Source organism: Dermacentor variabilis, chromosome 1 (genome assembly GCF_050947875.1).
Source record: "Dermacentor variabilis isolate Ectoservices chromosome 1, ASM5094787v1, whole genome shotgun sequence".
Lineage (NCBI taxonomy): Eukaryota > Metazoa > Arthropoda > Arachnida > Ixodida > Ixodidae > Dermacentor > Dermacentor variabilis.
In genome coordinates, this window is record NC_134568.1 from 179,874,039 (window position 1) to 179,901,197 (window position 27,159).

The 27,159-nt window shown below is 44.7% G+C and overlaps 1 protein-coding gene and 1 pseudogene across 1 annotated transcript in view; one reads left to right on the forward strand and one right to left on the reverse strand.

Annotated features, from left to right (window-relative positions):
* Positions 1 to 264: 264 nt before the first annotated feature.
* The window catches only part of LOC142588573 (MAM and LDL-receptor class A domain-containing protein 1-like), a 273,168-nt gene continuing 246,273 nt past the window's right edge, over positions 265 to 27,159 (forward strand). Inside the window, exon 1 of the mRNA XM_075700413.1 lies at positions 265 to 984. Within this exon, the coding sequence (XP_075556528.1) occupies positions 909 to 984 (76 nt within the window). The 5' untranslated portion in view covers positions 265 to 908. The remainder of the gene's footprint in view (positions 985 to 27,159) is intronic.
* Positions 22,010 to 22,182, reverse strand: LOC142567565 (U2 spliceosomal RNA; annotated as a pseudogene).

Consider the following 27,159-nt stretch of genomic DNA (forward strand, 5'->3'; position numbering starts at 1 on the left):
AGTTATCTTTTCCGCAAAAGACACTTACCAAAAAGGAGATATTCCTTTGTCCAGTGTCGCCACGCGTGAGCGTCTTTCCGGTATGGATACCCCCTTGTCCAAAGACCTTTGGAGCGATCGTGTGTCAGTGGTAAAATAAAATCTTAGTGTTATACAGGGAATAAAATAGGTTTAGCAGAAGTTACATTTGTTTCTAGCCGCCGGGCGGCACCAGCGAACAATCAGAATGCAGAAAGCTATACGTAAAAAGACAAGGCTAGGAGCTACGCATTCACATTTTCTTTGTTTAGTGTATTTAGTCAGAGGCAATAACTGCAAATCTCCGACAGGAAACCTGCCGATGCCGACGTTGATAACTAGAGAGATAACTTGGCGTCTAGGCGCGCAGAGTAATGAATGTTGCTGAACAATAACTTGCGAGCGTCAAACGCTGTTGAACAAAGAGAAAGCATGAAAGCCCCAACTGTTACTGTGTTATCTATTTAATATACATCTCCGCAGCTGTGTGGTGGAAATAACACCTAGATACGTGAGGAACCCGAGCTTATTTTCTACTGAAAATTGGCAATTGTCACAGATTCTTAGCACAATATTGCTGCTCTGTCCTTTGTACCCGCTCGATATCATTGAAAACAATTTTCGGCAAGTTCGTTATCAGCATCAGAGGACGTGAAGCCAACCTTGCGGGAAAATATCGCACCATTCTATTGTTTCAGCTTTCTATCACCGACATTGTCCTTCAGATATCGCTAATGTGAGGATAAAGCAGGGATACCGGCGGTTATTTGCTACAATAGCGCAAATATTACCCGCATGCTCCAGCTGATCAGACATACAACTCTAGAGTTGGTCGCAGAGTATTGTGGCTTACTGGTGTCCACCTTGGTGGACCAGGAGAGGCTCTTGTTATGGGGTGGCCGGCAGGCGGTGCTTTGCTGCCGCTGCTGCTGCTGGCTTACGGCCTTGGGGAGCACCCAGTTCAAGGTAAGAACATGTATTCGTCGCCTTTTTGATCCAATGCACTCAGATCTTGAGAATGAGAAGAATAATTTATTAAGGCACCTTGCAGTGTCAATTCAAACTGTTATGTCGCCAAGCTCAACATTTCTTGTGGCAGACTGCAAGATAATGTAAGTTCTTTGATTGGGAGTGCAACGCACACATTCCCAAAGGAAGTCTTAGAAGAACACCGAAACAAACAAAGATCATGCGACAAACAGCAGACAAACAGATCATGCAGGCACGTGTGTGGCTCAAGGAAGAGGGGGAAATAGTTTGCTATACGTAGACCGCAATGACATACAGAACAGTTTAAACTATGGATAAACAAATTAAGTAATTTTTCAATAACATACGCAGCATTAGCGTCGCCACCGCCAATGCAAGAAAAAGAGTGGAAGCCAGCAGTGAGTAGTTACATCATGATTTAGAAATTTGTATTTTCAGTAAAGAAGGAATATTATTCAAAAAGCATTTCAACAATTCGATACCTGTACAAGCTTGAACTACTCTGTTTGAGAGATTGAAAGGTGCGCAAGAGGTAAAAAAGAAGAGAAAGAAAAATACCAGTAAGTTTTACAGAAAATAAACAAGTTCGCTGAAGTGTGGTGATATATCATATAAATAAACTACAGCTATAGGAAGAACCTAAATAGAAGTACACATCTTTAAAACTTTACCTGGCAAGATATAAGAAATTTCTGTGCGGATAACCTAATTGCTTTCAGTTTCCGTAATTTACACGAACAGCAAACTGAGCCTGAAGCCATTTGAAAACATAAAAAGTTGAGACTTCTGTGTAAAAGCCGAAACGTTCTTTTAATCTTGGTAACCTAGGGTTGCCACTTTGGCAAAAGAAAAAAAAAAGAATTGAAAGAAAAGGACATTGAGAGGGAACTGCATGATTATTTTGAGGGACAAAAATACAAACAAAATGGGCCCTAAATAAACATGCGGCACACAGAGTGAGGACTTTGCATGATTGAAATTTATTGAAACGTTTTATATGAAATTTGGTTCGACGTGTCGATACGTAGTCTCTGGTTGTGTGAAGGCAAGAGAACAAACGGTTAGTCAGGATGGTCAGTTCAGTCTCGCAACACGGTTGTGAAAAGTTTAATAAGTTAAGAATGAAAGCTCTTGTGACACTTGAGTTGTCTGCAACGTATGAACGCCCAATAGAGCGTTTACGATCAGTTTGTGCCAATCTAGAAAAAAAAAAGAAAGACTGGAAAACCGGCAAATGACGGGCTGGTGCGGAGGTCGAACTGGCAGCCGGCACCATGAGACAAAAACCAGCCAAGTGGCAACCCTATTTTAACCACTCCACTTTGGTCTGCATTCTGCTTTTTTAAAAATATACGAGAAGTAAAGAAATTTTACTGATTTTCCACTTTAAGAGGAGAAAGTTAAAACGTATGTTCCGTTTGTGCGATAAAGGGCAGAGGCGTATTGCACTGAAAAATCGGTTAACACACACATCGCAAGAAAGATTTCCCAATCAATAACTCCATACGTGTAGCAATAGGCGAAGAACAACAACAATAAAGCCACCTGATATGACTGTGCCACAATAATTAAGCACCTTTTTTAGGCAGCTTAAATTATTTAAATATAAGCCACATATCGAAGATAAACTCCGAACGCTTAAAAATTGTCTCACGGTGTGTGTATACAGCGTACACAATATTGTTGAGGTGTCGCTCGAATTGTTTTAAGAATGAAGGCCTGAATGAGGGACGAATTCACAAAGCTTTTTGTTCGTAACAGCTGTCTGCCACTGGCCAGGAGCCTTCGCTAATGATATGCACAGTGTAACAATTGACTAGAATCTGATCTTACGAACAGCTCTAGCATAAGAACTTTTCAATGAACATGGGTTCTGGGTTTGTATTCACATACAAAAAAAGTTCTGAAGCTAACCATTCTTGTAAGAGCCTATGTTAGTCAAGTCAATCGTGATGTTGGACATATAATTTGCGAAGGTTCCCAGCCAATGGCAGACAACTGTTACGAACGAAAAGCTTTGTGAATTTGCCTCCTGGTGGCCAACACCCGGAATAGCTATTATGCCGTGGTGGCGTAGCTACTGCTTTCAGTGGAACGGACTTATTATTGACCGAGTGAGAAAGCCTACAGAGACAAATGCAGGATGTCGCGAGTATTCACAAAATGAGCCGTTTCAACACATTATCGTTAGAAGGCCCCATTTTCTGTTGCAACGAGAGCTCGCAATGATACCAATATTGCATACATTAGCGGGGTCACGGTGATCAAAATGCAATTGCGACGACCAAGGTAAGCGGAGCATAGTCTACACGCGTATTTTTTTTTGCACTTTCCTTATGACAAGTATAGTTGTATTGAACGCAATGTTGTTTTTCCTCCGTGCACAAGATTTCCGTTGCCAAATTCACGAAGCTTCTCGTTCGTAAGTGCCCACTGCCATTGGCAGGCCGCCTTCGCTAAAAGTATGTCCAGCGCCAGAATAGGCTGAAATGTTTCTCTTGCAAAAAGTTCTAGCGTAAGAGATTTTTGTTATTATGGGCCCCGATCATCAAGCGAGAGTTTTTAACTTGAAGCTCTTCAGTCCTTAGACAGTTCTTAAATTGAAATTTCAAAATGTCAAATTTTCTGTCTTTTGTCTCTGAATGGCAACAACAACGACGACGATAACAACAAGATGCCCATGGCCTAAAATTTTGACAATAATAATTCTGAAATGTTAAAGCACTGCGTAGCAGAGGTGAGGGAGACGGACAAATCAAAGCCATATTTGTCCCCCTCTCTCACCCGTTTATTTCAACAGTCCATACACCCTTCAAATCCAATTTCTCATCGAAAGGCCGGAAATTTTATCTTGATGGGTACTGTGGCGAAGCAGGAACTGAGTGCATGACATAGCCTAAGATCAATGCAGTGCGTTTTAGCTCTGTCATATGCACTTAGGCAGGAAGCCAAATTGTGCGCCGTACTTCGGGCTCAGTGACGAGAAAGTTGCAAAGTCAATGGTTGAACATCTTGAAGGGGCAGCGCAAGACGACAAAGACAAGGCAGGAAACACACAGGGCTGTCCAGTGTGTTTCCTGCCTTCAGTATCGGTCGTATTGCGCTGCCCCTTCAAGATGTTAAACGAGTACCAATTCGCCCAAATGTCGATTCTTCGAAAGTCAATGGCGTTCATAACTAGGCGAAATGTTGAGATAACGAGAACTCTTGTACTCAACGCATTTTTCTTGCGTATGCTGATAGCGAAAGTAGAATGTAACATTGTCTTTGAGCTCGGCGTATCAATTTGGTGAAAGCTGCTTCGACTAGAGGGCTGCAAAAGGGAAATGTGTGAAATGCCTTTGTATTGTGCCGTCTTACTCATTTTACCGGTTCCGGTCCGACGACCGATGCATTATTGTGCTTCCATGCCCAAGCGCCTTGTTCGATCCTTTATGTGACTTGTTTTGACATTGTGCGGCGACGTCGAGCAAATCCGGGACCCACTGAGGAAATACTTAAGATGGTAAAGGAAATAAAAGAGCGATGCATTCGAATTGAGGCAAACCAATGCAACATATCGAAAGCGATAGATGAACTTAAACTTGCACACGCTTCAGTAGCCACCGCCGTATCAGAGATTAATGACCGCTCACAGGAAGTGGAATAACAAACGACGACTTTCGAAGGATTTCAGCAAGATGTTGACCGCACGTGCGTAATCACCATGCAGAAAGAAATAACCACTTTGCGCACAAGGCTTAATAACACTGAGGATCGTTCTCGACGCAACAACTTGCCGTTTTTCGGTATTGCAGACATTCCATCAGAAAACTGGGAACAATCGGAAGCAAAAGTTATCGGCCTTGTCTCTGAAAGACTGCACTTGAAACTGTCGGCAAATAGCATTGAACGTACGCAGAGGGTGGGCAAATACGCCGATGGCAAAGATAGGCCAATTATTGTCAAATTCGGCATGCATAAAACTAAAGAACTGGTCTTCTCGAAGCATTCTCTAATCGCAGAAAGGGAGCTAACTATAAAGGAAGATTTTTCATTCACCACGCGCATGGCGCGAAATCAGTTGAGCGAGATCAGCAAATCACTGAACACGGCAGATTATATATACCACAACAAACTTGTCGCAGGTGGGCAATGCCATGTTTACGATGCAAGTAATGATAGCGTGCACGAACGTCACAGTGGCAATCCCTCTAAACTTAAAGGTTACGTCATCTTCTCGCGCTTCAGAAAATCTCCCTCTTTCGCCTAGGCTGATGCGTTCTGGTCACCTTTGTAAACCAAAAAAAAAAAAAAGGGGATAACGCGAAGGGTGGCGGCCGCTTGCTCTCTGCACCTGTACTCTATACACTAATATCCGTAACCTTTACACCAATAAAGACAGCCTCAACGCTCTAATAAATTACTCAGGAGCGGATATTATAAAATACGAACGAGTGGATGTCTGATTTTCCCTTTATTCATTACTTCTCTCCACCTTGCGGGTTTCCGCAGAACTACTACGTCAAATACTAACAGAAACGTGCCTGTCGAGTAAAATAAAAAAAATACCGAATTATTCCAGTGTAACAAAACGTTTGGTGTGTACTGACGCGACCGTGGCGATAAAATGTGCGGTGGAGTTCTGATGGCAGTAAATGAGAATTCCACATGCTTTTTTATTCCAGCAATTAGTAGTTTGGAAATAATTTGGTGTTGCTTAACCATTAATTTCAAAAAGAATTATTCTTGGCGATTGCTATATTGTTCACCAAGCTGTACTAGCGGTTTTTCTGAGGCGCTACATGATTATTTGCATGAAGTTATTGTGCGGTTTCCCGATGTGCGTATTTTTTCTTGTCGGCGATTTTAATTTTGCACGCACACAATGGTCAGAACCTTGCCCATTTCCCCACCCATCGTCTGCAGAAGCTATCAGTTTCCTTAACGTTTGTTTAGATTTCCATCTGTCTTAACTCGTTTCTCAGCCGACACGTGTGACATCCACCACAGCATAACTACTCGATTTGGTGCCAACATCAGCTCCAGGTATCACCGCATCTATAACACATGCACCCGGATTGAGCGATCATGATGCACTTCATTTTGCAATTTCCCTTCCCACGCCTAGTAAACATAAGATTGTGAAAAGGATAAGGGACTACAACAAAGCCAATCTTGAAGCTATCAACGTCAGACTTTGCTCCTTCCCCGACGAATTCTTTTTAAATTGTTCAGATAAACCCGTTGAGCACTCTGGCAGTTATTCAAAGCAAAAGTTATTGAACTAATTAACCTGTACGTCCCTTTTAAAACCACACGCAGAGATTCTAACGCACACTGTTATTCTAGATACCTAAAGAGGTTACCTAACAAAAAACCAAGGCTATTTCGCGCTGCGAAGAAATCACGAACGCTGGTCTGCCAATAAAATAGCTGCTACATCGTATGATCTGACGCTCTCAACACTACTACATTCAATTTCTTTCACACTACACTTCTATCTTTGTTAACAACTAATCCATATCAGTTTTGGAGCGCAGTAAAGCGAAAAAATGAAACAGCCATATGCCTCGTTGATAAATATAGTGATCCAGTTCCAAACCAGCTCTCTGCTTCATTACTTTACGAAACTTTCACTCACTCTTTCTCAGGCTCTTAACATTATTCATTATCCGTACACACGTGATTTTAACTATTTTCCTATGGATCCCATTACGCTTGAAATTGCCGGTAGAGTGGCTATTGTTAATAAATTGAAACGGTCGTCCTCGTGTGATATTGACATAATTAACTCAGATTTCTTCAGAATACCAAATAATATGGTTCTATCATATTAGGTTGCATTTTTACTAAATCGATTCAGGACAACTATCTGCAATTACGAAACACCGTTCTAGCGCACAATTGAACACGGACGAGGAGAGAACACAAACGCCGGTGTTAGTGTTGTCTTCTCGTCTGTGTTCATTTGTGCGCTGGAACAATGTTTCATAAGGCCAATCACAACCAACTTGCCCAGCTGTCCATACTTAACTATCTGCAAAAAGTCTGGAAAACAGCAAAGGTAATTCCTCTTCATAAGTCTGGCGACGGGCATAACCCCCGTAACTATTGCCCTATTTCTCTTACGTCCGTTCCTTGTAAAGTAATGGATCATATTATTTACGCCCATCTTGTTACTTTCTTGGACTCAAAAAACTTCTTCCACAGCTCCCAACATGGCTTTCGTAAGTTATTTTCATGCGAAACGCAACTACTCATATTCACTAATGATTTACACAGGTGTGGCAATGGACTGCATCTTCCTAGACTTCGCAAAAGCATTCGATAAGGTTAATCATCAGCTGCTTATAATAAAACTACACCGCTTACGTATTGACCCGCTATTGCTCCATTGGATAGAAGAATTTCTTTCTAACCGCACACAGTTTGTTTCCTGTAATGATACAGATTCTCCTGAAGTACCCGTGCGTTCAGGCATTCCCCAGGGTTCTGTTCTAGGCCCACTACTTCTTAAAATTTATATAAACGATTTACATAATTATATAGATTCGTCCATTTCTCTTTTTGCTGACGATTGTGTTATATACCGGAAAATTACTAATGATGCCGACATCGAATCTTTTCAAACATACCTTAATAATATTACGCATTGGTGTCAGCTCTGGAAAAGAGAACTTAACATTTCTAAATGTAAAACAATGAGAGTTTCCCGTAACCGCGCACCTTTTCCTAGCTACTCGCATTCTTTGAACGCAGTCCCGCTTGAATTTGTTTGAACTTATAGATATCTTGGTGTGCACATTACTAACTCTTTGTCATGGGCTGATCACATTGATTATATAAAATCAAAATCCAATCGTATGCTCGGTTGCGTAAAACGCAATTTTTTCCTTGCACCATCATCATTAAATAAGCAGCTATATATCACTTACGTCCGTCCTGGGCTGAAATACGCTTTTTGGCGCGTGTATGAGTGCATAGCGCAATGACCTGTGTGTCACCATATCATTCCATGTACCTTATGCCAACATGCCATTATCTTTAATTAATTTCCTTTTGTTTCTGATTTTGTTTTATGTAAAGTTCTCTTTATCAAATTTGTAAGTGTTCGTTCTATGTCTCTACCCTCTACAATGCTATAAAGCCTTGAGGGTACAATAAATAAATAAATAAATAAATAAATAAATAAATAAATAAATAAATAAATAAATCTAGCTCTGTTTTTATTTCAAATGGGCATATTAACAGCTCCCATGACAATATTTAGCAAGAGAAGAGAGAAAAGTAAAAAAAAAGAAAAGGCAGAAAAAAAGCTATCTGCATGTGTGAGCACTTATAGTGCCATACACAGAGCATAGATACATTACTACTCCCAACTAACAATGCGCAAGCGATCAAGAAACAACGCTCAATTGGTGAAATATTTCGTTCCATGCAGGACATGGCCAATGCAAGGCCAATTATCACGCAATATTCGAATTTCAGGAAACAACATTTCATTACATGCCATAGCATGTACAGTGCTGTCATTCCTCGAAAAAAAGAATGCGCGCACGCAAGTGACCTCCCCTCTTCCTTTATTATAATTTCACTTACAAATGACTCGCAGTCCATCGGCGGACGCGAGGATTGCAGTCTTGTCTGCATTTGGGTAATGAATATCGCAGAGTAAATGGAAAGATATGTAAGTGTTCCGCTTATTTTGTGTTTCAAAAGCGTACAGTGTTGATAATATTGTTTGGTGCAAAATAGGAGGGCGTAATTATGCTCTATTTAGAGTTCTCGTCGCTCTTACTGCGCACAAGATAATGCGCGACGAATGCGGCAAGTTGGGCATGTTGATAAAGTTGCATGGTGACAGATAAACAGCGCACGCCGATAAATACTCAGTCTACGTCTTTATTGCGTGCTCCTTACCCGTCACCATGTAGATAATGCATTCAAACAGCGTGTACACAAAATAAGCGCGCATGCTGACTCATACGGAACTTGCGCGAGAATAATGAATCCTTGCAGGAGAGTGGGTAACCGTGCCAGTTGGTATAGATTCGTGGCTATTTGAAAGCGCAAACACACACAATGAAGAACGAGACAGAACGAGCGCTCGTTGTGTCACGTTCTTCTTCATTGTGTATATTTGCGCTTCCAGACAACCAATAATGAATCCTTGTCTGACATGCCATTTATTTCAATAATTGTCTATATGATGGTGCTAAATCCTTTTTATGCTGTCTTCTCTTGCAACATGGGTCCACAGAGAAAAAAGCTGCCTCTGCGTGCTCGTTTGGATAAAAAGAACCGGGGTCCGTATTCACAAAAAACATTCGTATGCTAAAAGTGTTCATAAAACAGACGCCGGCCACTCGTGACGCTGGATTAGCGAAGGCAGCCAGAAACAGCACTTAAGAACGAAAAGCTTAATGAATTGGGTTCCCAGTACACTTTCAATTTCTCTGTGAATGAATTGATAGCATCCGCATTTGATAGGTCATAAAGGTACCGTACCGGGGGGGGGGGATCATTCTCAAATTTGTTTATCCTTACTTACCCGCGGCAGTGTTGACTGCAAAACGCCAGATTTCGTGGTACTACCTTTTGTCACTTCGACACGATTAACCTTTGAGAGCACAGCTCTTAAGCGCCCGTTCCTGTGGCGAGCGTCGGCGATACCGGCGTATTGGCGGCGAGGAGTTACGGAGTCGCCATCTGTCGGAAGCGCCTCCCTTGCGTAGTATGAGGGATCACGCGGTGTGCTCCTCATAGGTTTCGCTTACGGCGCTCAATAAAAAACACCACGCGGCAGCCCTCCTGGACATTGATGTAGGTACTCTCAAAACGAGGGAAGTTTTTGACTGTCGATATAATAATCTTGGTCAAACTGAAAGCACAGAATCGTTTACAGACGCCATCTCTTTACCGAATACGTACAGTGAAAGCCACTGCGCGCGGTCGCCGCGAAGGAGTCTCCCGAACCGGCTTCTTGCTTGAAAGGTAGTAGCCAAACGCTGAGAGTAAACTATGTGAAATATGTTCTTACAGTAGCATGTCTGTATAACCAAATGGGGCATAACAGAATGGAGCCTCAATCCAGCGATCGCACGGGTTCGCAGCGACCGACTGCGCGTCTGCATTCATGTCCGCGCACAATGTTTCGCTTTCGCTGTGAGCGCGTTTTCACCCCTGCTAGGCCGCAGCATATGAGCCTTTGACAGTACACTAGCAACCATTGTTGCGTGGACGCTATCAGAACTGTTCAAAAATAATTCCGTTATAGAGACTTCGACGCCTAGCTACGGCGACTGTGATGTGACGTCGCGACGATTCAATCTCTTTTTTTTTGTCTTCTAAATTCTTGGACATTTAAATATTATTTCTCCAGTTGCGTCACACTGTATGTTTATCGGTCTTCTCAGCGTGCGATTTCCCTCTGCATGTTTTTCGTAATCCAGTGCATTAATTCATAACACAAACATGACCATATGCCGTGCCTTTTTTTAATGTGCGTCTTACCGCTCCCTTTCCGTTCCAGTAAACTTGCCAGTATCTAGCATCAACAAGTTCATAGACCAAACCGTCATGACATTAGCCTGGCAGCGGGCGCGGGCGAGCGTCTCAGTGCGCGTATTCTGCTACTCACCTAACACGTGCAGTCCCGACGCCGTAGCAGAAATCTTCCTCGTGTCTGTGCTTGCTGCATACCCGAGTTGTAGCCGATGGATGTCTGCCGGTTCTAAGTTTCGACAGCCAAGCTTCACGCAGCTCCTTGCCCTGCGGCTACGTGTGAGTAACGCTTGCACCGGGCTCCGTTGTGTACGTCCGACACTGCGGCACCGAGCAGTAGCCTACCATGCTGCACGCCTCCAAAGGCAGCCACTATACCTATTATAGTACTTTCAAATGTTGTCAAGCAGACACCCAAGGCGGTAAAGCATCACCACTTAAACAGAACCGCGGCGCAGGTGGGACTTTAAACTTTCGTTTTCAGCTCGCTTCGGCGCTTTCGAAGCAGCCGACGCGGCCGCTGTGTCCACGTGATCCCTCATGTCACGTCACGCCGACGGTGGCGCCAACTTTTCCAGTGGTGGAGCTCGCCCCCAATACCCGAGCGAACGAGGACAACGAAAGATGACAGCGAACGCGGCGCGCTGGGGGGAGTGGGGGATGAAAAAATAAAGTCGCAGTTTCGCCCGAAAGGCGAAGCATCAATTGCGATAGCAAATTAGTAGACAACTATACGAAGTAGTTAATAAGTTAAGTAGTTAAGTAATGATAGTGGTTTTATCGGCCCTATAAACTTGTAAACATTCGGTTACTAACTAAATTAACAAGCGTGGTGTCATGCGTACACAAATAAAAATCAACACATCTCGCTCTGTGGCCGTGGAAACTCGCTGTCAATACGCTGGAGTGAAGAAGCACGGCAGCAGCAGCGAGCCAGTTGACCGTCGTGCTGTCTCTCGCTGCAACGTGAACTAAACATCGAAAGCACAGCGCATACGAAGCTACAGGCACCCCGCGTACTTTGTCCACATCGCGGATCGCTTTGACGATGAGGCCTGCACGGGGACGCACTTGTCCACGTCGCAGATCGCTTGCAACATACTGCGGCCGCACGGCCGCGCCGTCAGCAGCCGCCCCACCCCTCCCTCGCCTCCCCCTCGTGCCTCTAGTTCGCGAAATTGAGCCGCGATCGTGGGCTGACCGTAGCAAGCTTTCACTGGCACATTTAGCGTGCGGTGCGCGGTGACAATGTTATCGTGCTTGGACTTTATACGGAACATCGCGGCGACAGCAGAAATGTGCTTGGAGTGTATATAATTACTATCGCAATAAAAGCGGTGAGAGAGAATACGCGCAAGGAGGAAAGCGGAGAGGACGGTTCAGCGGAACCATCAGGCGGAAAACGGAGGAGGGTATGGCCAAAGCGTGAGAAGAAAAGCGTAGTGCGGCGACGGCGGCGGCTGCTGTCAATCGCGCCCATGCGTCACCCACGCGCTGGCACCACGCGCTGGCTCTCGCGATCTCCAGATTATTGAGGCAGTGGCGTCACCCTTCGCTCCGTTTGCAACGTGCCGCACGAAACCGATTGTCTACGCCAGCCAATATTGGCCTCGAGCTCCACCACTGGAAGAGCTGGCGCCACCGTCGGCGTGACGTGACATGAGGGATCACGTGGAAACAGCGGCCGCGTCGGCTGCTTCGAAAGCGCCGAAGCGAGCTGAAAACGAAAGTTTAAAGTCCCACCTGCGCCGCGGTTCTGTTTAAGTGGTGATGCTTTACCGCCTTGGGTGTCTGCTTGACAACATTTGAAAGTACTATAATAGGTATAGTGGCTGCGTTTGGAGGCGTGCAGCATGGTAGGCTACTACTCGGTGCCGCAGTGTCGGACGTACACAACGGAGCCCGGTGCAAGCGTTACTCACACGTAGCCGCAGGGCAAGGAGCTGCGTGAAGCTTGGCTGTCGAAACTTAGAACCGGCAGACATCCATCGGCTACAACTCGGGTATGCAGCAAGCACAGACACGAGGAAGATTTCTGCTACGGCGTCGGGACTGCACGTGTTAGGTGAGTAGCAGAATACGCGCACTGAGACGCTCGCCCGCGCCCGCTGCCAGGCTAATGTCATGACGGTTTGGTCTATGAACTTGTTGATGCTAGATACTGGCAAGTTTACTGGAACGGAAAGGGAGCGGTAAGACGCACATTAAAAAAAGGCACGGCATATGGTCATGTTTGTGTTATGAATTAATGCACTGGATTACGAAAAACATGCAGAGGGAAATCGCACGCTGAGAAGACCGATAAACATACAGTGTGACGCAACTGGAGAAATAATATTTAAATGTCCAAGAATTTAGAAGACAAAAAAAAAGAGATTAAATCGTCGCGACGTCACATCACAGTCACCGTAGCTAGGCGTCGAAGTCTCTATAACGGAATTATTTTTGAACAGTTCTGATAGCGTCCACGCAACAATGGTTGCTAGTGTACTGTCAAAGGCTCATATGCTGCGGCCTAGCAGGGGTGAAAACGCGCTCACAGCGAAAGCGAAACATTGTGCGCGGACATGAATGCAGACGCGCAGTCGGTCGCTGCGAACCCGTGCGATCGCTGGATTGAGGCTCCATTCTGTTATGCCCCATTTGGTTATACAGACATGCTACTGTAAGAACATATTTCACATAGTTTACTCTCAGCGTTTGGCTACTACCTTTCAAGCAAGAAGCCGGTTCGGGAGACTCCTTCGCGGCGACCGCGCGCAGTGGCTTTCACTGTACGTATTCGGTAAAGAGATGGCGTCTGTAAACGATTCTGTGCTTTCAGTTTGACCAAGATTATTATATCGACAGTCAAAAACTTCCCTCGTTTTGAGAGTACCTACACAAATGTCCAGGAGGGCTGCCGCGTGGTGTTTTTATTGAGCGTCGTAAGCGAAACCTATGGGGAGCGCTCCGCGTGATCCCCCATACTACGCAAGGGAGGCGCTTCCGACAGATGGCGACTCCGTAACTCCTCGCCCTCAATACCGCGAAATGGAAACACGTGTAGAGCTGCGCTCAATTTTCGCATTAGGGAGTATTGTAATCGTCGGTGAATTTTTTGATAACGTTAATTTTCAGAGTCGGTGTAAGCGCTTTTCACTCGTAGTTGGGCAATCGTCTGCATGACTGGATTTTCTGCGTGTTTGGCCTTGTGTTTTTTTATGCTTCTTGGGCAGATACATTATCACAGCCTGAAACAACATTTGCAAGCGTTTCTACTGCTATTCTACTGAAGTTCTCAGAAAGAAAGGTTCAGTTTAACTGAAGTGTCTTTGAGACTATGTGTAGCAACGATGTTTGGCACCATCGGTCTGCTTGTCTTGCAGATATTGTGAAACAAAATTTGTTTGAATGGTCAAATTTGTCTTCACCAATGATAATATCAGCGTTTCTGTGGAGGGAGCATTATTCGTCATAAATAGGAAGACGAACACAGCTTTTACGTATACCCGCCGTGGTTGCTTAGTGGCTATGGTGTTGGGCTGCTAAGCACGAGGTCGTGGGGTCAAATCCCGGCCAAGGCGGCCGCATTTCAATGAGGGTGAAATTGGAAAACACCAGTGTACTTAGATTTAGGTGTGCGTTAAAGAACCCCAGATGGTCTAAATTATTCCGGAGTTCCCTGCTACGGCGTGCCTCATCATCAGATCATGGTTTTGGCATGTAAACCCCATAATGTAAATTCTTATAGGTACCACCGAAGGGGTGATACGTAAAATTTTTTGCGCGCAGATGTACGCATTGTCACAAGAAACACACGCACAAACCTTCATTAAATGGTGTCACTAAGGGGTCGGAGAAATTCGCTTTTCCCTGTTGCTTCCGCTAGATTAATGTTGTCATGCTGCAGTTGCACCTTATGTTCGTGTGCGCACACGGGCTAAATTAGCTGGAGCTTGGATTAAATTTGGTCGCGGTAGTGGAATGTATAAATAACGTATACTGCTATCTACCGCGTTAAGTCGCGCTCCCTTAGCTTTGCACTGCTTTCTAGCATAAATTAGTTATAGCTTTGTCCTTCCAATTGAGCTACGTCACGCTCGATGGCATCGGCCCTCGATGTAGCGCATGATATGTTCTGGTAATCATTTAATGCACGGCTGTTCCCCTTCGCGAAGTGTACAAACCATGTCTGACTGATCGCACCACTTCTAGTTGACAGATGCGTTTGCTGTAGCTAAAAGGAAGCATAACATTCCTGATTCGTTAGCGACTAGGTCTGAAAAGGCTCCTTTCCGCATATATATCTCGGATAATTCAAGTGAGTTTTTAGGCATGTAGGATCCTCTGGGCTGGTTTTCTGTGCCTTAAGGTGGCCTCACTGCCTATAGAGTTATCTGAGGGAGCTGTATCGGATGTTCGGTTGCTGTCGGCATGTCTGCACAACGCAAAATACGAGGACAGAAGAAAGAACATAACAAAGGCGCCGACTTCAACTAAGCTTTATTTGCGAAACCGCCAGAACCATATACTTTAGACATGAGCAAAAAAGTAATAAAAACATTTGTATGATGTCACACATCTCATGAACCACTACTGCATCACAGCCAGATACTTGATTTCATTTTTGGTGAGGGAAGTAGATGGCATGCTGCCGCAAAGGTCACCCAGCCGCTGTATCTTCTCAGCTTCTATGATTTCACAGGTATAAGCTGTTCACGGTGTTTGGAGATTATGACGCATTTTTTTTTCAAATTCAGGCACACAAAGGCCGTATCTGCAGTGAATGGCAAGATAGCCTTGCACTGCTGTGCTAACATTGTAAAAATGCTCCTTAAACCGCTCATTTAAACATCTGCCCGTTTCGCCAACGTACGTCTTTCCGCAAGTCAGAGGAATCGTATAAACCACACCTTTTAGGTCCTTGGCGTAATGGAAACAGCGCAGCTCTGGTAACTGCCGCTATAGCCTTTCTACAAGCAACTGGGCTGGACGCATGTCTCCCAGCTCGATTTTCTTTATTATCTTTTTTGCTACCGAAACTAACAATAGTTCGGGATACCCAGCACATGTCAGGCGGCAGGCCTGCGCAAGGAGACTGCGCGTTAAAGAGTAGCAGCAAGACTTATTTAGGACATTCGTGAAGCAAAGATTTACAATGCCCCGTTTAATTAGCTTGGAATGGGCCGACAGATAAGACAAAAGTGCCTTGTTTCCTCGGGGCTCATCCTGCACAGGAGATCTCTAATAACACTAAGATGCAAATCGAAAAACCTTAACGAGGCATCTACTGGTAGTTCATACGTCAGGACAAGTGGCGAACAACACTCGTTGAATTGGCAAAGTACATCTGAAACAGCAGGCTCAAAACCTTGACCTTCACAAGCAAAAAGTAACAAAACGTCGTTGAGAAACCGGAAAGATTTTACGACCATTGTGCTATTAAGGCGGCTAGCAAGAAATTGGTCATGGTAAGCAAGAAAAATGTCACCTAAGATTGGTGCTATGCATGAACCAATGCACACACCGATTTTCGAATGTAAATGAGTTCATTTCATGAGGCAAACGTTGATCTTAAGTAGAATCGAAGTAGCTCAAGAAAGCCGCTCACCGAAACAGCAGAAGCATTCTGGAACGCAACTGAGCCATACTGGTTAATACAGTCTTCAACGTACTCTCTAGCAGCGTATCATGTGGTAAAAAGTAGTACATGTCTTTGATGTCAATGGAGCAGGCGCTGAGGCCCTTGTCGTTACTTGAAATATATACTATGATGTCATTAGTCTTTCACCTGAAAAGGGTCGTCAATTCTTAGCAGGTTAAGTTTCTCCTCTAAACACAAAGCAACCACTTTCTGCCAAGTCCCCTTAGAGATAATGACCCGTAGCGGCCAGTCACCTTGTGGGTTTTGACAGTGAAAAACAAATCCAAGCTAGGCTTCTTGCTCCTGTCAATTGAACTCAGTGCGTTACAAAGCTTTTTTTGCTTCCGTTCTTACTTTTAAAAGCGATATGTCGTCCCGGCAGTTGAATATAAAATTAATAGCCTCATAGGCTTTTGAGACAAACACGTTATTTGGTAAAACAGTAAAGCCTCCTTCCTTCACAGCTGTTAGCAACGAAAAAGAATGCTATCTAAAAAACGCCACGACGCTGTTGACAAGCAAGTTTTTGCAATGGGTATTAGACTGCGACAAAACATGTACACCTTCAGAAACACAACGTTCAGTCTCAGCCTCAGGGGCTCGTTTAGCTACTTGTCCAACAAGAGTGAGCAGTTCCGGTGGTGACGTCTGAGGTTCCACAGCAAACTTGGAACCCAAGCTTAACACCCGTTTCACTCCTTCCGGAATAGGCGTATCACATGCTGTGTGGACTGGGTTGCTTGGCGTAGGTAACTTCTTAGGAGTGATGGCACGAAGCTGGATAAGTAGGTGCTCATTCAGTTTTCGGCCCGTGATGACTCGAAGTTCGAGCCACTTTTTCTTTGTCCTGGGAAGGGTCGCAGCGCTGTGGAGTTGGAAGAATAGGACGTCCCGGTGCAACCGTGCCCGACCTGTCAAGTCTGAGCGAAGTATTCTGCAGATTCTCATCCCCTGTCCAGCTGATGGTGCGAGGCCTCCAAATAAGTGTTTAATCTCGGGTAGAAGTATCTTGAGCCGTATAGGCGAGTGTGCGCGCCCGACCTTCAGCAATGGCGATGAGGTCCACGAGAAAACACGGAATAGCAGGAAAACAAGTAAAAGAGCCCGGTGTACTAGATATATAACTTGATAAAGTGGAAGCTTGGGCGAGTTGGTGATTCAATATCTGCATGTCTGCACAGCGCAAAAGACGAGGACAGAAGAAAGAACACAACACAGGCGCTGACTTCAAGTAAGCTCTAGCTGCGAAACTACCAGAACCATATACTTCAGACATGAACAAAAAGTAATAAAAACATTTATATGATGTCACACATCTCATGAACCCCTTTTGCATCACAGCCAGATGCTTGATTTAGTTTTTGGTGAGGGCAATAGATGGCATGCTGATGCAAAGGTCACCCAGCCGCTGTGTCTTGTCTGCTTCTATGATTTCACGGGTATAAGCTGTTCATGGTGTTTGGAGATTATGACGCATTTTTCAAATTCCGGCACACGAGCACATTCTCTGCAGTGAATGGCAAGATGGCCTTGCACTGCTGGGCTAACATTGTAAAAATGCTCCTTAAACCGCTCGTTTAAACATCTGCCCGTTTCGCCAACGTACTTCTTTCCGCAAGTCAGGGGAATCATATAAACCACACCTTTTAGGTCCTTGGCCTAATGCAAACAGCGCAGCCTTGATAACAAGTGCCGCTATAGCCTTTATACAAGCCGCTTGGGCTGTACGCACGGCTTTAGAGAGGCCACAACATTGTGAACTTGTACATACGCTCCTCCTCCTTATATCATCATCATCATTCATCAGCCCTTTTCCTCCCCGCTACTTTTCGACAACGTAGAGTAGCAAGCCGGAGCAAGTTATAGCTCAGGCCGACCTCTCTGCCTTTCTGTAAATAAATTTGTATATCTCTCTCTACAAACATACATAGAAAGCCCCTGGAAATTGCTTGAAGTATCCTAAGAATGCTATAGCATTAAAATTATGTGACTTGCTCCCTACAACGGGCAACAACATGCATTTGAGTGCGTCCTGCTACAGTGCTTTAGTATATTCTTAAACCTTGACTAAAAATAGCTGGGACAGAAAATACCGAAAGTACAGAACAGAAAGTACAGAAAGTACAGAACAGACAGCGATTGATATGTCTATCGTGGCGCAAACTCGCCGATATTTTTCTCGCATGTCTTTAGTTTGCCATACTTTCCTTTCTCTCCACTGCAATCCAATAAGGCAAACGTCACCAAATGGTCGTGTCTTTTTTGCTTCGACCCGCTGCTGTAGCTCAATGGCTGTCTGAGCACGAGGTCGCGGGTGCGATCTCGGCTTAGGCTGCTGCATTTTGATGAGGGCTAAAGTTAAAACACTCATGTACTTCGATTTAGGTGCACCAAGGGGCCATATTAATTATCAGATGGTCATATTAATCCGTAGTACCCCTCTACGGTGCGCCTCATAATCAGATCGTGGTCTTGGCACGTAAAACCCCATAATTGATCTTATTTAGTTTTTAACAGCGGAGCTGTTCTATAACGAGCCTTCGCCGTCCGTTGTCCGGTGTCACGCGGGGGGAGGGGGGCAGGTTCTGGAGCTCACCTCCAGAGGGCGCGCCGAGGGAGCGGACCAATCAGAGCGTGCGCTGGGGGAGGGGCAGGAGAGAGGTATAGAAGCTGGTGTTTCGTAGGCGCACGCCCTTTCACCCCGTGGATTCCGCTCAGCGCGAGCGGCAGCGCCGACGTCGCGCGAATTCCGAGCTTCGAGAGGGAGAAGCGCAATCAAAGCGCCAGCGGAGGGGAGCCAACCCCCACATTCAAGAGAAGGCGACCCAAGCTAAGGGCCAGGAGAGGCACGCTAACCCCCAACTTCTAGAGTAGGAGGCTGAGCAGAGACATCTACGCAGAGAGATTCCTCCCACGGATGGTGCCGTGTACGGTTCAAGAGAGAATTCCTCGACCGTGAGTGCGGCCACAGCTGCAAGGTGTGTGATAGACTGTGGTTTGATCACAACCTCATGCAACTGAAGAGTGTGCGCAATCCGGAACCGAAGCTCGAGTCTAGCAAAACGACGACAACGAGATAAAAGACTTTCATAAAAATCGCGCTATACACGAGTTCAAATTTGAGACAACGACCACCAGCTTCGCTGTTTTGACAGCTTTCAATGCGTGGAACTGACCTTACTTCTTTTTTCTCCACGGCTTCTCGCTCACCTGGGGTACGCCTCAAACTCAATCTAAAGATCATCTCCGGACATCAAGAAGCTTGCATACCTCAAGTTCATAGAGCCGGAACGTGAATATGAACCGTCTGTTCGGCACCCATCCCAAGCAAATCTCACCATCCTCGTTATCCGAAATGGGGCCACCCGATTCGTTGCTGCAAACTATATACTAAAGGCTATCCAGTGTCACAACTGCTAAAAAGAGCCCTGTGCCCGTGATTATACACATCACTGGGCTAATATGTAATTTATGCATTCATACTGCACCATCCACTTTCAAGTCGTGCCAAGTGAAAACCACGTTTGCGAACTTCTGCTTGTGCAAGTCACAACCGGCTTCTGATGCGCATTTCTGGACTGACATTCGCACTGACAAATTCTTTCTGTTCCCACCTAACAGCTTTAGGGAATTTCCTTTCTGATAACATTGTCATACGAACGGGCTGTAGTGATGACCAAAAGGTCACTACACTCAGCCCATCATACCCGTTTTCTGTCAGTCGCTGATAACCTATAGCATCTTACAATCTTTGTTATTGCGTTGGAAGCTACCTTATCCACAGAGCCCGGTTCTCCAAACTACGTGATGATAGCAGAATAACATAGTTATCTTCTTTGTTCGTTCTCACCGCACCAGTTAATAGCAAATCGTTACCTGATTTTTTAAAAGAACAATGTACTCCGTCCTCTCGTATGGAGTTTTCTCGGTACTTCAAGTAAAATAAATATTGCTGACGCTTAGATGGCTGATTGCGGTTTAAACTTAGCGGGCTTCTTTGGCATTGGTATATGTTGGTTCAAAACAAGTGCTTACCATTAGCTTGAAATTGAATGTGATAGAGTCGAAACAAACAGAACGCATGTTTGTGGCTTCAGGCTCGTCTGCTTTTATGAAAACGACCGAATTTAGGCTCCAACACGCGGACGTGTAACATGCCAAATGCGCAGCGATTGGATATCGGACTCTAAGATAATTAAGCGTATCTGATATTCTCCTCTGTTTTCCTGTTTGTGTCCAACTTGGGCTAATGCTATGTGTTTGGGGAGACAGAAAACGCCAAACAACCACTGCTTGACGCTGGTCCGGCTTCCCATACCATCAGACAAAGATATGGCTTGTGTTATAATTATAAACTCCAATACAACATGCATGAATATGTAAAGGCGAATTACAGGTAACATAAGCAACATAACACCAAAGCATACAACAGAATGATATGGTCATATACAATAAAAATATCACGTAATATCAACCACAGAAATGAAAGGAACCACCTATTGTCTGGAGCGAGGTTGTGGCACCGATGTAAAGATTGCGTCATAAAATGATATAAGTGCGGTTTTATACACACACATCTTTAAATCGGCATAGAAATTATTTGCGATAGCATTTGCGAAGATAAAAATGCTTTTGTATGATTTGACAAACAGTGGTGAAACATCGCAGTTAAAGAACTTAACATGCCACGTGACCTCACATGAATACATAACCAATAGTCCCTATGTTGCTGCCAAGTACGCTCTCATCATCATCATCATCATCATCATCATATATTTACGTACACTGCAGGACGAAGGCCTCCCCCAGTGATCGCCTATTGACCCTGCTTGCGCTAGCTGATTTCGACTTGCGCCTGCAAATTTACTAATTTCATCACCCCACCTAAATTTATGCCGTTCTCAACTGCGATTCCTTTGGCACCCATTCTGTAACTCTAATGGTCCACCGGTTATCTGCCCTACGTATTACATGGCCTGCCCAGTTCTATTTTATATGCGGAAGCATTTCTATGCCCACCCAACGAGGAAACCCGTCCGCGTGTCACGTAAGACGATCGCTTTCAAGACAGGGCCCAAAGGGAGCGAATTCACTTTCGTGCTGCCTCACACTTCAAAGCGAACTATGCGGCAAGAACACAGCGCACACGAAGCTATCAGCACTCAGCTCACTGCGTCCCCACCGCAGATCACTTTCAAGATATATGGCCCGCGCGTCTCGCTTCAACGCGAAGTAAGCGGCGAGAACACAAGCCTGCGCTGCCGCGCCATACGCAGCCGCCCCCAGAGTACGGTTGATCACTGTTGATAATGGTTCGATGCAGATGGATAAGGCGCTAAAGAGTGATAACGACTTATAATGATCGGAACGTCATAAGCGCATCTGGCGCCGCCACCTGCAGTAGTTTGCTTGCGTCATTAATTCACCTTGAGCCGCTGCCGGCAGCAGTTCGTGTCGCCGCAGCGCTGTCGTTTTTACTGGTGGGATCAAGTTTCATAACATTGATAATGACTCCGGGCTACGTGGAGATGAGCAAGTGGCACAATGCTTACGCATACTTAAAAAAACTTCCAGAGGTGTTTCTGCGTGAATTTTTGGAAAACAATTACTTTAGATTTGGTTTTAGTTTCAGAGGGAGACGGGTCGGTAATAATCTACAGACTAAATACGCGCTTCAAGTAAAAAGTGCGCAATGAAACATGGACAAAAAAAGGACAAAGAAACAACAGAGACGAGCGTATAGCTCCATCTTTATTGAAAAAAAGCACACCATGCATATTTAAAGGACGTAGCTATCACAGAAAAGCGTTTTACAGCGAAGCTGTATATGGCTAGGTTCTGGAAAAATTGCGTACGTATATCGAGCCGTGTAGATCGAGTATTCCTCCCCATACGTGGTCAGATGCCGAAGATAGTGCAACACCGGGCCGACCCACGGCGGAGGAGAAACAGGCTTCAAGCACTCCGCCAACTTGCAAAAATAAGTTTAATATCTGAGGGGCAAATACAACCCGTATCAGATATTAAGCTGATAAGAACAGCTACTACACTTTGCCATGTCTACGTTCGCACCACCCTCTCTTGTCGGCGTTCTATAAAAGCGCTTGCGTATTTCCTTTCCTTTCTTACCGTTCTCCCGTGGTGGCGGTCCCGTATAAGCGTGCTGCCCGCCAGGACCGCGAGGCGGAAAGAAATGCGAACCGGCCATGTGGCCCCGATTCCGCATACTTGGAACGTTTCACCGGAGCAACGGCAGGTTTCGGAGGGCGTTTGTGCGGAACTAATTTTGTGTGGCCTGTGTTGTGTGTGAACGCTTGTGGTTTTCGAGTTACCTCACAACCATTACTGCACTGCGGGTCGACGACCAACGCACGATCGCTTTGGCTACGGTGAAGCAGTGTGGGCCCTCGGAGTGCGGTGAGGTGCGTGCTTGCTCTACGGGCCGAGATTCGTTAGTAAAAGATGTCGTGCCGTGTTTTGCAACGATACATGGGCATGTATGTATACCCCCTAGTGCCTCGTCATCTTCCGAGGCTCAACATCGTGGAGGAGCGACATTCACGCAGTTGAATGGCACTGACTTCTTTCTTTTTTTGCCCTTCAGACGAACGACTGCGTTTTATAACTACAAAAGAAACAAGCCAAAATGAAAATCAGTAATTATCGCACAGCGAAATACAACACATGGTTGACATAACCATAACAAATCAAATTTATGACCCATGTTTTATCCCCAAGCACGAGCACTACACGAGAACGAAAACAGAAGAAAGAAGCTGAGTAGCACTGAAACAGCCTGAGCTAAATAAAACCATAACGAAGACAAATTAATTCTAATAAAGAAGCCAGAGGCCTAGTCAAGATACAACCCCGAAGAATGTGCAACAGGCAATAAGAAACAAGCCATGCAAGCAACCATCTCTGCTAGTAAGTATGTACATGGAGGAGGTAGTAGCTACGTCATAATAAAACAAAAATAAAGAAAAAGCCTGAAGGGGCAAAATGATCAATAACAAAATAAAGGCTAAAATAATTCTATTATTAAATATTAGTAATCATGTAAAAATATAACCCGCCGTGGTGGGGTAGCGGCTATGGCGTTGCGCTACTAAGTCCGAAAGCGCGGGATCGAATCCCTGCCGCGGCGACTGCATTGTGATGGAGTACAAATGCAAAAACACCCTTGCATTGGGTGTACGTTAAAGAACACCAAGTGGTCGAAATTAATTCAGAGACCCCCACTACGGCGTGCCTCACAATCAAATCGTGGCCTTGGCACATAATACCCCAGAATTTATTGTAAAAATATACAAGCCCCGCGAAGAGAAAGACAAGCGGGCGAGCAATTGTCTCCTCAAAGGTACACCTCTCCCACTCGCTTGCACTGGAAATAAAAAATAAAGAGAAACAGAAGAAATATGGAAGAAGAAAGAGCCAAGGCACAACACATTGCGCAGTCACACGCAAAGTACGAGCACTATACAGACAAGAGTATAGTCCCGTGGTTGTCTAAACTCACCCTGCTAAGCAGAACTAAACGCATCTGTCTAGGATCACTCTAGACTCCAGCTTCTTGGGGGACAAGCAAATCTTAGGCATGTAACGCAGTTGTCATAATGCTTAGCTGTAAAATAGGCTTCTATCACCTCGCGACAACTCTGCAAGGTGAACGTGACCTCATGCGTATTGACGGCGTCTTCTAGCGCCTATTTAAATATTTATCATGAAAAAATGGGACTATATTGTATTTTAAAAGAGATAAAAACTGAACTTAGGAAGTTTCAAGAACTTTTACTGAGCCACAATGATACAATTAGAAAAAAAAAGAAAAATTACAAAACCGGGACGTAACAATGACGTCCCGGTGCTGGTTTTTCGGCGCGAAATTTAAAAAAAGGGAAAAAAAAGGAAATTTTACCTTCATTTTCTATTCTTACCATCAGCCTGTTGCCGCGAAATTAACGGAAATAGAGTTTTTAATGAATACCTTATCACACGAGACTGATTTAGTATTTCTCTTTAGTGCGCCTTTAACCAAACATCCTGAACAATTTGTTGAATACGGCGGTTGTCTAGTTTAAATAATTCCACTTCGATGTGGCCGAAAGTACGTCGGCCAGAGATCGTTGTTTCAAGGAATGACAGGAAGAAAACTACAGTGCAATAATGAAAAGAAAAGAAGAGAAAAATTAACTAGTGTCTTGTTATCTGGAATTTCAATGCACGCAATGCGGCTGCATTCTTTAATTTTTCAATACTATACCCTTTGTCTCAGTAGTACTGTGGAGCAGGGCCAAGGCTGCGCGGCCTGCAAATGCTAAAAATAAAGAAAAATGGGGTTTTACGTGCCAAAACCACTTTTTGATTATGAGGCACGCCGTAGTGGAGGACTCCGGAAATTTCGACCACCTGGGGTTGTTTAACGTGTACCTAAATTTAAGTACACTGGTGTTTCCGCCCCCATCGTGATGCGGCCGCCGTGGCCGGGATTCGATCCCGCGACCTCGTGCTCAGCAGCGTAACACCATAGCCACTGAGCAACCACGGCGGGCCTGCAAATGCTGATGCTTGCGTGGCCAACACAGCTCGGTCAAACACCTTTAGGTGCGTTTGCCTTCCTGATCGGTCGAGGTACCCGTAGCTTCCAGAGTGTTGTACGGAACAATTATGTGTTTTATCGTAGAAACCAAACCTACCGATAACGAATATAAAGAGAAGCCCACAAGATTCTGAATCATGGTGACATATGTATTTGCAGACATTCAGTTTCCCTTAAAAAATAATAAACAGATGCAATGTAAATCTAACGAGAACAAAAGGAGTAAAAAAAATCATAAAGCACATGCGCTGTCGGTGTTTTTCCAGTACATTTGTTTCTGGGCTACCGTTCTCAAAATTCAGAGGAATAACTTTGTAAATGGTGAAAGAGAAGGTATGAGCAACTTTGGTAGTAGAGAAGTGGTTGGGTATGCGTGGTTGGGAATTTGGTTCGAAATTCTTTTTGCCGAGGCGGCGTCCAACGACACGGGCTCCTTAACACTATATATCGCGTTAATAACCTTCCACGTCTTGTGCAGTATATATCTGCTCCGCATTCTGCCACGTTTGTTTTCTTTCATTTCCACGTCATTGAGCCTACATAGTTTCGCTTTTTTGTTCTACAGCGAAGCTGTATATGGTTGGGGTTCCATGAATTTTTCGTGTTTATGCGTCAACAACAAAAATATGAGCGTGGACCGATCCCGGAGATAGTGCAATACCGGGCCGGCGGAGGTGAAGTAGGCTTCAACAACAACAACAACAACAACAACAACAACAACAACAACAACAACAACAACAACAACAACAACAACAACAACAACAACAACAACAACAACAACAACAACAACAACAACAACAACAACAACAACAACAACAATAATAATAATAATAATAATAATAATAATAATAATAATAAATCAAGATGTATTGTTTCAAGTCGATGGGTCCACTGGAATCATTCGTGAACAGCACATGGGATCACGGCGTTGCCATATACGCAATGGACAAAATTTATGTACTCGCCCTTGACTCGCAAGAGGCCAATGCCACCGGCTGTGGGGATGTCTGTGCCGTACAAACGAAAGACGGAATTGTGATATCCACTCTATATAGATATACGGGCCCAATATCACCCAAGTGTGATATCGAGAAGTTCGTGACCACGCACTTTGCATGGGTTAGCCGTGCTGACACTACCCATGTGATCATCGCTGGATACTCCAAATGTGGACATTTCGAAACCTGACACGAAATGGTTCACTCAGTTCGTGCTAGAAGAGTTTGGTTTGAAGTGCCACACCGATTCAAGACGATGAGCAAAACGAGAACAAGGTAAAAGCTGGAGCGAACGTTTCGACAAGTGGACTTGCCTTTTTCAAGGCGACATATGCTTTCCTCGGCTACAGTATATATAGGTAGGGTTCCTCTAAAGAGGAGAGGGAGTAAGGCGGGTGGGTGCGGCGACGACCGAAGGTGTCTTAGCGGTGAGGGTGTAGAATTGCGAATAAAGCAGTGGTGCGCACATGGCCGGCGACGCGGCCGTGTGTCAGCCGGAGTGTCAACGGCCGTGTGCACAGCACCCCTCTATTATCTGCTTCGTTGGAGTTTGTAGGCTATCGTGTCTCTGAAAGAGATAATAAAAGGAGTGGTAGAAAACAGTGCTCCTGTTTTCACAGATTTCACCTAAAAACTTGTACTAGCTGCATTAAACAGAGGAAAATCCCAAAAGGCCTCATAATTAAGGTTAGGTGTGCCCTCGGCTCTTTACCCTCCAGGCTATTATTGAAGTGGAATGCTGTCCTAGAAAACGCATCGCTCTCTTTAATTGATATTCTCGGAGAACACTGCATGGAACAACTTACGATAATTACTAATCAGCTCGACAGCATAAATTTATCTATAACGGAAAATAAGAGAACTTGAACAATTCGTCGAAACCAGGGAGGAAAAATTACTAGATAAATACCAGCACAAAAGGGGGTATTAGAGCTGCAGATCCAGCCAAGGAAACTAATGTAACCCCTACAGCACATAGCTCCACCGATAGCGCTATAAGCGAGCATCCAGAGCACTGCAGCAACGTAGTAGACATATTCCAGAGTCTAAGCCCCAATGTAGTTGATCTCCTGTAATGTGGTCTAGCGCTTTGTACCATGAACAACGCAGTAAACGAATACGAACTCTTTAAAAATATAACAGAGTTTTCAAGACGCATGCGCCTCAAGGAGTTCTTTTTTATAGGCCAGACGTAGGAAAACAAGATAGAGACTGTCTTAGACCACCTAGCACGCGGACACCGGAAGCCTAACAGTGCCCAGACCTGGATTTATACATAAAGCCAATCTCAAAGGAAATTCTAGAGTCAGCAAGGCGTTGCCGGAAACGCAAAAATTTGTCTCCCGCTCAGCGCCAAATCCTTAAAGAACTCGCGGAAAGAAATGATATTGCAATAAAACCAGCAGGCAAAGGCGGCAGGATCGTAATCTGACCTGTAGAAA